Consider the following 16034-nt stretch of genomic DNA (forward strand, 5'->3'; position numbering starts at 1 on the left):
AGCTCATGAGCTTTTCTGAATTGAGAATGAGGAATATGTTGAAAGCAAGTGTCATCTGTGAATACAGTTTAGGCTGCTCATTTTTAATTTCACTTCAACCAGCTGAAGACAAGTTAAACAATGTAAGGTTGCAATTATTTAAAGTGTATTTCTATTTCTTCTGTGTTCTGGGTTGGGGGTTTTTTTGCAAAAAAAACATTACTTTGCCATCTTCAAAAACACTTCCTCAAAAGCAAATGCAGAAATGGGTATGAAATGAACAGTTTGTTATGAATGCTTTGTTGCTTGAATGCAAGAAGTGAGTTCTAGTAGCAGACTAAATCCTGGTGCATCTGTACAGTGCAGGGTTCAGATGCAGATACCAAACCTGTTGACTGGTGGAAATAGCTGTCAAGGATTGGCTCTGAAGTCAGTGAGAGGAAAAAAACCTAACAGAGCTGAAACGGGAGAATATGTTTTGTTGAGGAGGAAGTTATGTGGCCACTGGACTGTCTCCAAAAGGCACCGAAATAGCCTGAGCAGAAACAGAGGAAGCGGCTGTGAAAAGTGAGCTCGGGTGGAGTTGGCTGTGATGAACAGTCTGGAGACAGCAACAGCAGCCTGAAATTCAGATCTGCATCTGTCTGGTCTGTGCCCAAAGCTTATTGACTCTTCACCTTACCACTGTGGATGGACAGCTGCTCTGTTCACTGGTACAATTAAGATTTTTCAGCTAGCTCTTCTCGTATGACAGCAGGTTTGCCTCTCTCCTGATGAATGGAGAACACTTTTTTGATGCCAGCACCAAACAGAGGATGATAACTGTCTCTCCTCACCACACACCTGTGCCAGCTGCCTGCTCCCCCTGCTCTGTCACACTCAACATAAGCTGCTTGTCCTGGCTTTCCAATCCACTCCCAGCTTGCTCTCCTCTAAATTATAATCTGCAATTCTGTGTTGGAGAAGCTAAATACTAACTCTCATCAGCCCAACATGTCACCCATATATGAGATCTGAAAACGAGCCCTTACTGACATTTTCCCTTTTGCTAAAAGTCTCTACAGAAATACCTACTTTTCCTCTTCAAATCCCTCCATAAAACTCTTGCAAAAGTCCTGGCAAAAGTCAAGCTTCTCAGACACTATGTGTGCTGGCAATTGTGGTTACCATTTCGCTCATTATTTCCACACAATTTTGCCCATCAAAATCCATCTTTTATAACTTGTCTCGTTGTTAGGTTGAAAATCTGAAGGGAGGGGATAACATGATTTTGTTTTCCTCTGTCCCCCTGTCAAGTTGGATAGTGCCACCTCCTGTATTTCAGAAACCTCAGCGCTGTGGCAGCATCATGATTGTTGCAGTCGTAACAGGAGCACTAAGGACTGGAGCAGAGAGCAAATGGAATTTAGCGGTCATGGCTTTTCTATCCAGATTTGTTAGAGAAGAAGGAAAAAAAAAAGAAGAAAGGAATAAGCGAGAACATTAGTTATTTGTTTAAAGGGCAACAGAAAGGATGTTTTTTGCATAGAGCTGTGGCCATGCCAAATTTCAAGTCTGGATTTTAGAAATATGCCTATTTGAAAAGAAACAAAAAAAAAGGGACCAGGGCCTCTGAAGAGTTCCTTTGTGTTTTGCCTACGCCTGGCAAGAAAAAAGTGAATGTACGCATGTGATAAAACGGCACTCCTAACCCCATTTATGGCTTTTTTTAATGGATAAATTCTCTGTAAGTCATCCCAAGTGACTAATGTCAGCTTAAATCATGTCATCTAAATTACTGGGAGAAGGTTCATGTTTGAAAACAAAGGAAAGCAAAAGGATTGTTTGGATAACTTTTAAAAGTTGTATTAACTGAAAATAAAAAAACCCTCCAAGACTATGAGCTTTTTATGAGAATATCCTATTTTGATGGTCCCATTTTAGACCAGTAGATCAAGAAAATGAAGCACAGTATCATCATCTAACAGGATTTATTTTAGAAGGACTGTGCTAGAAGAGTGTCAGCACCATTGGAAGCTGAAAAGAAATTCCAGACCAGAATAAACTAAAATGTCCCTTTCTACCGGTTTTTTATTTCTGAAGTTTGTGCCCTGGTTGTAGATCCATATAATCACCATGCACTTTGTTGGACTTGCAATTTGCCTTTTCAAGTTTAAATTGAAAAATAACAGGAAGAGGAAAATCTCTTGCTCTCAGGCTGAAATTCAAACAGGAGTACCTCTTTCAAGAGCACAGTTTTATCAAGAACTGATTACATAAATCAGTTCGGAAGGAGGAAGTGGAATTGCACTAACAAGTTTAAAAAAATGACAGGAAACCAAGTGGGAAAAGGGTTTCCTATGTTATTTCCTTATGCAGAGTGAAGAACAGCACCAATAGGATGTTTTCTAATGTATCATTTTCCAACTCCCTTGGAATGAAACTTGAACTCTAGTTCAAGCTGTTAGTAGAGGCCACTGGGAGATACCTTTCAGTGCCAAAACGTGCACATTCACCTCTCTCTTCAAAGTAAGTCCCAGAAAGCTTATTATTTCCATCCATTTCTATGGTAGCAGCATAATGTTAAATAATGTACTCCAAACCTGCATTGTGGCAAATCCTTAATTATTTGCTTGCATGAAAATTCTCTCATTGGTTTTGATTAAGAAGACTTGGGCTCTATTTGGTATTAAATCTGTCGAAAAAAGATCACATTGACTTCAGTGGGAGCTACCAAGTAAGAACCAGCATTTCCAAATGAGTGATATGGAATTAAGAAATAATCTATAAAGGACTTGTCTGGGTGATAAAGTGCCTGTTCTGTGTGATACAGAGCTGGCACTTGATTGTGTTGTAGCTTTGCACCAGTGGTCAGTTCCAAGCCACAAACACGGCTGATTCAGTAGCTAAATAACCTGAATTGCCTCAGTAGCCTTGTTAATAACAAATCAGCAAAATTAATCTGCTGAATGGTAGAACAAAAGAATACCTAGAAAACATGGAAGCTCAGTTTGAAAAACCAAACTTTACATGGTTAAGTAGCTAATGTAATGAAGCTAAGATTATTAATACCAGTGGAGAATTGTAAGTGTTGTACCATCAAACCTAACTTTCATGTTTTGGAGAAGTTAGTAATTTATTTATTTTTTAAGTAAAGGACCATATGACTGCAATTTTAAGATATTTAAGATGCCAGGCACCTGAGAACATTTGTCTAAAAAGTTAAGGAAGTAGTAAGCCTCTCCAGAGCCCTCTGCAGAACCTTCCTGACCTCAAGCATGCCAACACTTCTGTCTAACTTTGTGTTGAGTCAAACTGACTAAGGATGCCCTCGATCAGGTCATTGATAAAAGTATTAAACAGACTGTATAGTGTCACTGAATAAGAAATATCAGGACAGTCTTATGACTGGCACCTTCAATGCAGCCATAAAAAAACCATGAGACAAAACCACAGAAATGTGGTTCTTGTGCCCTGAAGCCTTAAGAGTAGAAGACTCATGGAAATCTGACCCTGAACTGTACAAAAGCATGGCTTGGAGCATCTTGAAAAGCAGCATGGATCTTCTCAGAAAAGAGTCTGAGCTGCCAGTGAGCATGGAAATGACAAAAAAGGCCAGGTCTGGCCTTCATCAATAGTCATCAGTGAGAAGGGAGCGTGATAGAACCAGGCAGTCTTACTCCACTAGCATCTGTTTGGGAGCTGCCTGCATTGTCCACATATCTTTATAATTTTTGTGACACTGTGGTTATAAAACACAATTTTCACACCTGAAAAGAATTATGTCCAGTACATCTGGAGACAGAGGTGGCATAAATCCTATGCCTTAGCCTACAGGAGCATAATAGAAGACCAACAGAAGTAATGAAGAAGGGAAGAAAGACCACCAAGGCGCCTCATTAGCAGCAAGGGTTGAGAAAAAAATCTGAACATCAATTATTCTTCCATTATTCAATTATGACAAGCAGAAAAACTGCAGGAGCAACTGTGAAGTGGTCAATAAAGCCCAAGTGACAATTTTAGCAGGGTGCTGCTTAGTGCACAAGTGCTGATTACTCAAGGAGCAGTGCTGGAGGTGATGATGGGGTGATGCCTCATTGTGCTCCACTGAGAAAGCAAGTCCATATAGGGCTTCCCTCTTAACAAGAGAGATTTAATTCTTCCAGTGATCAGTGAATAGTATAACACATGACATTTGCCAGCCTTTTGGGATGGGCAATTACCTGCACCATAGTGTAGACTCTGAGTCTGGACTTAAGGTTATGAGTACGGCATAGCTGGGGGGAAGGGCAGAAGGTGGCTAACAGCCATGAGATGAATATTGCAATCAAGGCTATTGCCTAGATACCCACTAGTGATTCATTATTTTTCCAAGTCACCATTTTATTGTTTCTCCACCCCATCACCCCATAAACTCTATCTGGATTTCTTGACTGCCAATACAACTTATTTTCCCCTTTTTCTGGTTATGGGTTTGGCCCAGTGTTCCTTAACTATTCAGTAATAGGCTTCAGAAACTGAATGTGGCCCTTTTCTGCCAGAAGGCATGTGGCACAAGGGTTGCAAAACCACCTGTCTTGGAAAATATTTTGAAAGTGCAAAGTTTAAAATCATTACTGCAGTCAAACTGTTGGAATCTGAAGTCTCCAAGGACAGTAAAGATTGCGAGAATGTGGCATATTACAAAAAAAAAACCTTAATAAAATTAGACTTTGGTTCTTAGAGCTTTGTCTGTCTTCCCTTCAAAGGGAAACAAAGATGGCAAAAAAAGGCTCTCTTATACAGAAGAAATTATCTTAAAGCACCAAAAGAAATTATTTATTTAGATACCTGCTGTGCTCTGCTAAAAAGCCTTTGATAAACTGGTATCATTGTTTATTCTGTTATTGCTGATGAAAGCTATTTGATTGTAGCTGTAAAAAATCTCCATAAAATCTTAAATAAAAAACACATGTTGTGGCAGAGGCCTTTAGAAATAAAAAGAACCATTTTAAACATATTTTGAAGACAGCCTAATTCCATTGTTTTCTTTCAAGCTGAAAGGGGAAATACTGCATTGTTCCAAGACTCAAGAATCACAGATACAATATATACCAGTAGTTAGGTTCTTGTTATCCCATATTTCTATCTATACATAAAGCAGACTATACCCACCAGGAAAAAAAAATAAAAGCAATTATTCTTGCTTTTCCATTAACATTGCACTCAGGAGCAGTATTATTCACACATATTTTGGTGATTCAGATTATTCTGTTTTGTATTATATAAAGCATCTAGGAGAGGTTGCACAGTGTAAGGTGTCATGTCATGGAAAGTGGATTTAGACAGCTGAAAAATATCTTTTGAGAGCAAATAAAGTGGTCAGATTCACAAGTCAATATACAAAGAACATCAACCATGGCTCACTTCTTCTTGGAAGGAATCAGAAATGTGATATTTAGTTAAAATCCCACAGTTCCTAATAACCAACATGGTGATTTTGGTTGAACAACATAAAAACCCACTTTTCTTCATGTGCCCTAACCACTGAATGAGGATCTGAGCCAAACTCAGTCCCCAGAGAACATTCCCGACAAGTCCTAAGGAAAACTCACCCTCTTATTCTAGGTCAGACGTGCCCATAAATGAAGCCTGGCAAGTACATTCATATTAACATGCACTTAATCATCCAGTTAATGATCCACATTAAGTATGATCCTGGATAAAATACCTCCCTTGTATTCAGAGGGAATGTGACTCCTGCATAGCCGGCAGTAAGCAGAGCATATTTAGTAATACCAGTCTCTTGTAACCTGCCCCAAATTGTGTGCCAGTGTCCTCTGCATGTACTCACAGCAGTCAGTCTGCTATTTGAAGATCCTTAATGATTATAATTTGTGGACATGTTGTGTACACACCACAAAACAGACTGAATATAGGAGACCACCATTACAATTTATATTCTCACGGTATTTATCATTTGTTGTACAGCTTGTGTTCCCTGTCCACTGAGAATGGAAATGACTGCAGAATTACACCTGAAAGCCAAACATCTTGCTTTGGCACTGGCACTAACTAATCAGATGCCCCTGTGTTACCTGCTTTGAAATCCAATATTAAAATCTTCTAAAGAATTAAGAGGAAGGAAAGCAGGGTGCCAGTTTCCATTCCAGAGACTTGAATAACTTATGGTATTGGATCTCATGATAAAATGTGTTTTAATTTAATAGTATTCAGCAATTATTTGCTAGAGGCTAGTATTTAATTTACATTTACATGCATCTCAGGGCTGTCATTAAAACACAATTTTTATACCATGAATATTATCCTATCCAAAACAACTGTACATATGTAATCTTAATCACATAGGAATTTCCAAGGACCTCAGTGTATAAAAGGCGTTATTACATCATGTGTTTGAAATGCAGAAGTATCTGGGATGGACTGCTGTGCTCTAGCTGGTTCAGTAGTTCACAGCAGCATTAATTCTTCCTTCAGATTAATGGATCCAATTCTCAGTAACAGCATGGCTCCTTTAGGCTGCTCTGCCAATATAAAATCAGCCTAAAGGGGATAAAAAAACATAGAAGGGATAACTTTTGCTCACACAGTGTGTGTGCAGAGCACAGGATTGAGGAAGTAGGATAAACTAAAATATCCTAGAATATTCTCAACTCAGATTAGAAACCAGGAAAGCTCATGTTGACATCCTCAAAATATGGGCCAAGTAAAATAAACCTATAAGTGAAAAAGAACTGTGAACTGGCCTGCTGGAGTTCACTGGTAATTTCAAGGATGCAAGAAAGGGTGCAATTGCCCAAATGGACACTGACTGTGACTATCATGACTGCCAGTCTTGCTCTGGCAAGAAGTGTTCACAAGCATGGTTCTTGAAAAACTCACACCAAGACTGTTCAAAGCTGCCACAAATCATCAACCCAAACATATCATCAAACTGAATAAATTACAGCCGGAAAAAAACAGCATTTTTTCACTCACTTCTAGTAGAAGTCCACCTTCTTGTACAGCAGCCTTGTTAGATATATTGTCTTCTTTTATCGTTTGGCCAACTTGCTTCTTAAAGTGCTTTTCTTGAATGGCTGTTGGAAAGAGTTATCATCAATTTAGAAATCATAACAATTAGAGTCACAACTAAAATTTGTGTTTAGGCACTTAACATGCATTGAATTTAATTGGTAGTTATGGTCTTTGTGGTCTGAATCCCAGTTACTGACAACTTTCTTTTTTTTCTCTTTGTGCTGGAGATAGATACATATTTTGCAGCCCAGATGTTTTTTTATATGAAATATCTCTCACATTTTTTATTGAACATATTTTTTCCATTAGCGTACTCTACATAAAGCATCAACCAAAACCCACAGGAAAGAAACAAAAGAAAGTTAGCAAGTTGTTTTGTTTATAAAAATATGTATTATGACAATACAGAGAAATGTCTATATAACTCAGAAGAAAAAAGAATGAAATAAGTTTCTTATTTTCAGTGCTGACCTCCTTGACATCAGATTATTTTCACTCTCACATTGCTCTGCTCACTTCTACAAGTTTCAGCTTGACTGTAAGATTCAAGGGAATGTTCTCTAACTGTTTCATTTTTACACAAAGGTTTAAAATTTGTTTTTACTGGGTCATTTACTCCATAAAATTCATGAACAGCTCTCATTATAGATTAAAATTCCATCTATTTTTCCTAATAATAGGGAAAAAAGCTTGTTCCTGAATAAGCTTTCATGGGAAACACAGCTGGTGAGTGCACTTCCTTCACACTGCTTGATCTCAAATATCTTTGAATGCTCAAATTCTTCCTATCAATATACCCTGCAGAAAAATCACTGAAATATAATCCCATTTCTGGGGATAATGGAAGAACTTCTGAGAAGGCTGGCATCACTTGATAATTGGGGTTTGGCAGCATCTAGGGAGAACAGCAGGAACCTGTCTTTATCACTTGGTCAGTAAAAATTAAGTCAGCTTCACTCGTACTGCTCCATTCCAGATAAGAGTCACACAAATATCCTGCTAGCAAACAGAGATTCAGTTTTCTGGTTTTTGCTCCTTTGCATGGAGAGAATGAGAGAGATCATCCCAGCGATATTATCTAGGACAATTGATACACAATGTTCCCTTCCAGCCAAAGGGGAGTGGGAATGACCCCAGCCAGACATGGTTAATAAACCTAAAAGAAACACCCCTCTGAGAAAAAAAACCCAAACCCACACCACAAAAACCCCAAAAAAATCAAAAAAACCCCAACAACAACTCAACCAGGCAAAAAAAAAAAACCTCCCCCTAAAAAAAGGGTTGAGGTGGGCAGGAATATTCAGCAAACCAGAATAAGAAGAAGAGACAGACAGCAAGCCTCTGAAACTCCTGAGCCTGTGCAAGAGCTCCTTATCAGTTTAACAGCCTAGTAAGGGGCTGTTGCAAGATGCATTAGCATTTTACAACAGATGATGGCAACTCAGAACCACAGTGACTGAATATTTGTGATAGTTTTTAGCTTACATTGTAAATATTTGCTGAAAGTGATAATGTCTGTCATTACCCCAAAGCAATTATCTCAAATGTATAATTAGATGTAATAAATCCCTCCCCCGGGCATGGGAAAACACATCAGGAAAATCCCAAGATGCTTAAAACAGATCCCTACCCCTACTTTCCAGCCAAAACAATTTTGGGATTTCAGACTTGTAAGCTAGGCTGCTGTGAATAGAATATACAGATTCTGAAATCTGCATTTTCATTTTGGTGTACCTTTTAAGCTAATTGGAAATGGTTGCTTTTTTCCCTGCGATCGTCTGGGCCTTCTGCTATGCCTGTCTATAAGAACAGACATAGAATCATAGGCTCATTTAGGTTGAAAAAGTCCCTTAAGATAAAGTCCAACCACTAATCCAGCACAGCCTGGTCTGCCACATAATCATGTCCCTAAGTGCCACATCCACAAGTCTTTTAAATACCTTTTGACAGCAATTTTTAAAAGCCCAACCCCTATTCCAATGGCCTCTCCCAGACTTTCCCTCCTCAGAATAGATGTTTTTGTAATTACTGACATGGTGGTTTGCGGTCTTTGTGCAGGTTAAAGGACAGACAGGGAGGGGTGAGAGGAAACGAAGGTTTATTTCTTTGATGCGCTCTTTTGGTGTTGTGAAAATTCCGTCTGTTCGAACTTTTTCGTTAGTGGAAACTGTTATTTCACCCAACTGAGCGGGCCAGAGCTCCCTGCCTGCTTGTTAGCCTTCAGGCTCATACAAACACAGCAGCAGAAGCACAAGAGATGTTTGTTCTGCAACTCGTCTGGCTACTATAAATTCCATCTCCAAATGGAAAGTATTTTAATGTTATTTTGCCAGCTAGAGTTACCCATATGTTAGGCCACACACATCCGTTTCGTAACATGCCCTACTCACTGGCCTGACTGCGAGAAGTCCCATTGCACCATCTAAGAAAGATGAATAACACCATCGCTCCCAGAACGGAATGCTCCTTGGAGATGGGAATGTTTGCTCCTTGCACCTGAGGCAGCAGAGCTGTCAATCACTGCTCACTCTCCTTCTGCCTCCCTGCACTGGAAATACTTGATTAACCCTGGGCTGGGCTGATACGGCTGTGACACCTCAGAAGAGAGGTGCTGGTGATAGCCTGTCACCTGGAGAACACAGAGCAAGACAGGCAGAAAACCACACAGATCCCTGAAAGAAATGGGGAGGAGGAGGAAAAGCAAGACATGACAGGCAGATGAGGGAAATTTGCGAGATGCTATCTGACTCGGCAGAAAAACAGGGAAAAGAAAAAAGAAGAGTCAACAGAACAATACCCCTGTCACCACCAAGAATCATGAGAGAGAACAGGACAGCAAGTATTGGTTCTGATGGGTGGTTTGATAGCAAAGGCCCTGATGCCAAGACAGCTGTGATCAAGATTAGACATCTCATAAAATGGTGACTCTCTGTAGCAACAGTGAAGGCTATGATGATGAAAACAAATGAGAGCTTGAAGAATGCAGATGTGCTGTCTCTGTTAGGCAGGGAGGAGCAAATTGTGGAAAGCTGAAAAATAAAAAAGAGCGAAGGATGACTCAGTGACCTGAGGGGGAAACGGGCTGCTGGAGTTCCCATATATCACAAATGGGGCAAGAGAAAAGCTGATATTGCAGTCAGTCTAATGAATGCATCTGGCTGTAAAAAAGAAAATGGAGAGTTTTAGCTTTATGGAGCTTTGGACTACTTTCTATGGGAGAGGCAACCCTTTCAACTGTCAGCATAGAGTGTTCACCTACCAGGTTCAAAACTGGCAAACTGAAAAGATGGGAAGTGGTAACACCAGACACCTTTTTCTGAGCACAATATATTGAGCCTGCACTTCAGAACATGAAATAAAACAGAAGATGGAGCTGTTCTGCCAAAGAAGATGAATGAGCATATTGATACCATAGAATGATAAATACCAGAGATACATGTAGCAGGGCTGACAGTTTTGCAAGGTCATGCTATCTAGTGAGAACGGTGCAATCCTATGCAACATTAAAAGCCAACGAGTCTGGAAACGCTGGGTCCTACTGAGGAACAACACTATGGAAATATACAGGGCAAGGGGAAAGGGGGCTAGGAAAAAGAAGAGGAGAGAGAAAAAAAAAAAAAGAAATAAAATGGCCCATGCGATTTCCTGGAGGAACAGTCAAAGATCGAAGGATATTGTTTCAAGTTCTAGTATGAAAGCAGTGAAAGGAGTGGAAACAACAAAAAAAAAAAAGTAGACTTACAATTGACAGTTAATTAATGGAGAAAAAAAAGTGCACAGAGGAGACTCTAAGATTGGCTGAATGAGTATGAGACTGCCTCAGTGCTGTTGAGCCTTTCATAGCTGCACTGTCCCTGCCCAGAACAATTTGAAAACCTGAGATCTCTTTTGAACCTCCAGTTCTGATCTGAGCATCGCTATCTGCATTTGCAAACCCTTTGGCTTGGAAACCAAATCTGGAATCTTGTAAAGAAGAGAAAAGCTGCCTAACACAGTCTATAGAAGCATTATGAAACCAACCATTCCCTTTCCCCCAGAAATAACAGAACATTTATTCATTGCAGAATACTCTTTAGTTCAAAGGGATGGAGATTTCAGGACTCTCATAAAACCATACTTTTTAAACCCGTGGGATTACGTTCTCCAGAATGTTTCTGTACCTCCTCCTGCACAAGTGCAACCTTCATTCTTCAGAAAATAATTAGCAAAATTAACTGCCAAATTAGGCTCTGTAACAAACTAACAAGGGGGCAAACTGTATCCCAGCTGCCCCAGGTGCCTGCATCAAGCAACAGCACAAGCAAGAAATGAGTAGTGAAGGGATGCTGCTTCTGAACTGAGCACCTTGCCTGGCTTCATTTCGGGTGTAAGAAGGGGACCATACTGTCTTCTGCAGATTCAGGCTGATGAATCAGTTTCAAGCCCTTCTACAAGGACTACCAGTTCTCTCCAACAATGCCCCGGGGATAAATTGTTTCTTAAAACAGGCAGAGGAAAATACCCGAATCCAGATTGCAGGTTCAGAGAGACACTGCTTTGAGCATGCAAGTCTTAGGTTTGGTAACTGTTACTCGAAAGGAAGTGAGAACAGGGTCTCTCTTCCTGGATCTTCTAGTGGCAGGAAGAATCAGCTATGCGTGTTACTCTGAATACTGAGAAAACAAAACAAATTGACTCGGAAACACTCGGTATGAGCAATTCTGCTTAACAAACCTAGAGCCATGAACTGAAATGGTCTGTTTCCTCTGGCCGTGTTACAGAGAACACCGAGTGACAATTAGGATGGGGGTCATTAGATGCACACTGAAATTGAAAAATACACATTGTAAGGAACAGTTATTACACAATGCCAATCAATATGAAAAGGGGCATTTGCACTCTGAAAGCTCACAACATACAGGTTGTACAAATGCTTTGGGAAAGAAATCAGCACCAAAATTCATAAAAGCTGAATAAAAGCTGTATGGTGCTTGGTCCTGTTGCGGAGGCTACCAGAACACCAGATGAAATTACGCTCGCAGTAATGCAGAGTTTTTCTTCCCAACTTAGCGGTTTTCTCAGTCTGCTTCTTCTTAAGAGATGCTTTGAAATTTGACTTCCCTTTGAAGTTTCTCGAGTACAGCATGACATTTATTTAAGGTACAAACCGAGCTGTTTGCTTTCCAGATCCCATCCGCTCCTTCTTCCAGAACCACTGTTCCCCTTTCCCAGCGAGCCTCATCCATTTCCCCCCATGCCAGAGCGGCATCAAAGAGATGCCACCGCCGGGGTGCCCTGCTCTCCCCACGGGCTTGCGCGGGGCTGGCTGGGCCACCTCGCCCCCCTGAGCCCCCAGCCCGTGTCCCACGGCGTCCGGAGGAGCCCTTTTGAAGGGAGGCGAGGGGGAGGAGAAGTCCCCGCTGCGGAGGAGGCAGAGTGCTGACTAACCCCAGCCCCGCTGTCACGCAAGCCTCGCCGCCTGTCAATCTGCCGGCGGCTCTGACAGGGGCTTGGCTCTCGTTCAAACCCTTGCGTGCGAGCAGACGAGCCGCATTACCCTATGAAGTATTTCATAATAACAACAGCTGTTAAATATTGATGACTCCTGGCAAGCGCTGAATGCTTTTCGAGAAGGTTAAGCCTTCGTGTAATGGAACCTAATTCCTCATTATATACTGTATCAGATATCTGGAAGTTGCCTAAAAAAAGCAAAGGAGCTTAGAGTAAAGGATCAGAAAAATAACTCTCGTGCAGCGGGGAGAAGGGAGAGAGCCCGCTGTGTGAAGGGTGAAGAGTGTTTCCCCGAAGTCAAATCCTTTTGCAAACAGTAAAATACTCTGCTGGAGTGATCATCAATATGGTCGGTTTCACTATATCCCACTGGAGAATTTTGTCTTTTTAGAAATTATTGCAGATCAGATAGACTTTCTAAAACAGTGATCCAGCTGCCTGTGCTGTCTGTGTGTAAGAGTACACGTGGAAATTATTTCTACAAAAATACAGAGAAAAGAGGGGAAAAGCTAACACTCCTGTTGTTTTTCTACAAACATAAGCTCTGGGAGATCCAGCTCATCGGAAGATTTAGTGGTGATGTGACAAAATATTAAGGATGAGATCTCAGACAGTCTGAGTTTCCAGCAGGCAAGAAGGCGAGAAGGGTGAGCCTCTTGCCTTGGGCAAGTCCTGGTGTGCTTTCCTCCAGTTCCCAGAAAAAATTCACCATCTTCTTCACACTGCCCTCTAAAACCCATCAGTCTTATATTTTCCCTCTTGACCTAACTGCCAAGCAAGGTTGCGTCAGGAAGGGAATCAGTTTGGGGTAGGAGTTCATGACTGACAGTCTTTGGGATGGACCTGGTATGAAGCCAGGGCAGGCAGTACTGAGAGGTCCAGCAGAAAGGCAGCATCAGAATCCAGGTGCAAGTGAAAGAAGAAACACAAACCTAGGACTTCTTACAGAGGTGACTGTCAGGGTATTTTTTTCTTGCATGTGAAAAAGAGGTCTGTGTGCCTTTGGGAAATAGAATTGACATGAGGCAAGCTGAGAAGCTGAAAGAAATTGCCCTCAAATGTTCAGTTGTGCTGCAGTGCAAGGAGTTCTGTGAAGCTTTGGGAAAGTGGCTTACCTTTGGGAAACCCAGGTCTGTTAATTGAGTCAGGATAGGGAATCACAAAACTTAGGAAGTTGTAGGTTGGAAGGGACCTTTGAAGGTCATCCGGTCTACCTCACCCTGATCAGAACAGAGCAGGTTAGGCACTTAGGCAGGTTCCTCAGAGGTTCTGAGGATTGCCAGCAATGGACATTTCACATTCCCTCCAGGAAAACTTTCATTATTTGAGTACAAACAGGATTCATTCTGTAAGATAAGGAGTTGCTTAATGTTTTAGGTGAATGAGCATTAGGGTAAATTCCAGATGGACACTTCCTGTTTCCACAATTCTTGGTTTGTAAAATGTGTAGAATAATTTAATACTGAGAATGGTGAAGTGGCTTTTATAAAATGTGTATGTATGTGGAGAATATGCAAAATAAGTGATTAGTTGAGTAGTTCTTCTGTTTTTTGCTGATTTATTATATCTTTATCTCACACAACTGGCTCACAAGAAATCACACTTGTGTGTCAAGTTTTTATGTAGTCTGGGCCTGTAACATTTCCCTCATCCCCTAATTTCTGAGGGATTACAGATCCAAAGAAAAGCTGTGTCTCCACGAGAAACAAATTGTGTGCTAACTATACAAACAACAGACTCAAAAGAACTTGTCTAGAAAACACATTCTTCTCTGTAGCTTACTGTTGCAACCTTTCTCTCTTCATATGACTCAACAGATGATCTCCCCAACAAACAACCCCATACTGCACATTGGCAAAGGAGAGATTTTAGCGATCTGTTTGCATCGCTGTGAGTAAATATTTGAGTTATCAGTTGGTCTGGTAGACTATATTGGCTATAACACTGCTGAAGACATGCAGTCCTCTGAAATTAACCCAAGATATAAGACTTATTCCAAGTAACAGTCTTCCTGTATGTCTTCACATTTCTGTTTCATTTTCTACTACATTAAATATGATGATTTGATCATGGAAACTTATTGATTTATAGGTTTAGTCCTGGGGCCTTGATTTTATCTCTGTACTATTCCATTCTTTAATTAAGCTGTAATACATTAGCCTGTCTGAATATTTGCTTACACACCCTTTTAAATAAACACATAAAAGGTAAATAAAAATGGGTTATTCTGTCAAACTACAAAATTGATTGCAAACCTGAGTTATCAGCAATTTTAAATAAGAAATCTCCAAACCACTTATTCTACTTTCAAATCAATACCCACATCCCTCACAAAAAATTAAGATTATTCCAACAAACTCCTTGCACCTTAAATTGGTAAATTACATGTCCATTAATCAGAATCAAGGCATCCAGCATAAGTTTAGAGTAGAAAAAACAAATTAATTTAAGAGAACTATTCTGAGTTTAGAAAGCCTGCTTTGCATTGGTTAGTTCACAAGTTAAGGACCTCAGAATGTACAATGGATGTAGCTTTATGTTTTCATTAATGACTTCACAAAATTAATCTACATTAGCCTGAAGAGTATTGCAGTGTGTTCTGACCACTTACATCCTGATTGTTTGAGTGGAATCTCAGCAAATCCCACCCATCATGATATATATACACATTCAGAGGAACAGTGCATCAGGACACATTGATTCTAGGATCTATGGAGCAGATGACCAATCAAAACTGCATTAAGAGTTTCCCTATTCTTCTAAACATCCTTCATAATGTCTTCTTGGCTAAAAAGCTATTAATCTTTCCCCTGTTCAGATATATTTTTTAAAACTTTTTCTCTATATCCTCTGATTTTCCCAGCATTTTCTCTCTCTATGGCCAAAGTTTATTCTCTTTGGATGTGGTTCATATTATTCCTTGTCATTAGACCATTTTTTCAGGATTGATTCTCCCAATGAAAATAATACATCAATGGACACTGCAGAGGCAGCTGCCCTTTGACAAGAGTCTAAAATGGCTTTGACTTTTTACTGAGAAGGACAAGGGGAGGTATAACTAACAAAGGTTTTGTAACAAAGGTTACCAAAATTGTGAGGGCAATGGATAAACTGAATGCAGAACTGATGTTCACCCACCCCACAATATGAGGACTGTGAAATGCCCTGTAATACCAGCACAAGAATGCTTTAAAGTAGATAAAAGACAGCAGTTTTGAAGACAAGAATACCAGACTAGATGGACCACTGGTGTGACACAGTAGTGCATTTCTTATACTGTTATATTTTCACTGCAATGCCACGGCCTTGTCCACAAAATTTGTTGCAGACAGAAAATAAACAACAGATGAACAAGAGCAGCATCAGTGACGTGAAACAAAGTATATCACAGAAGTGACAATAAGAAAAATCAGAACCTTATGAGAAAGCCTGTATGTGACTAAATTTAAGCATATGATGAAAGAGCAGCTTGTGACTAATCATTGCATCCAAAAACAACAAAAAAATTCTTTAATGATAAACAGCCTATTCAAATAAACTTGAGTCTGAAATATTTTTCAGAAACACAA

General features: G+C 40.1%; 1 protein-coding gene across 1 annotated transcript in view; it reads right to left on the bottom strand.

Moving 5' to 3' along the window:
• AHRR (aryl hydrocarbon receptor repressor) overlaps positions 1-16034 on the bottom strand; it is an 84258-nt gene that overhangs the window by 20777 nt on the left and 47447 nt on the right. The window contains exon 4 of the mRNA XM_085052345.1: positions 6937-7037. Coding sequence (XP_084908471.1) covers positions 6937-7037 — 101 coding nt within the window. The remainder of the gene's footprint in view (positions 1-6936; positions 7038-16034) is intronic.

The sequence above is a fragment of the Lichenostomus cassidix genome, chromosome 2, assembly GCF_008360975.1.
Source record: "Lichenostomus cassidix isolate B80296 chromosome 2, HeHo_3.0, whole genome shotgun sequence".
In the NCBI taxonomy this organism is placed as follows: Eukaryota; Metazoa; Chordata; class Aves; order Passeriformes; family Meliphagidae; genus Lichenostomus; species Lichenostomus cassidix.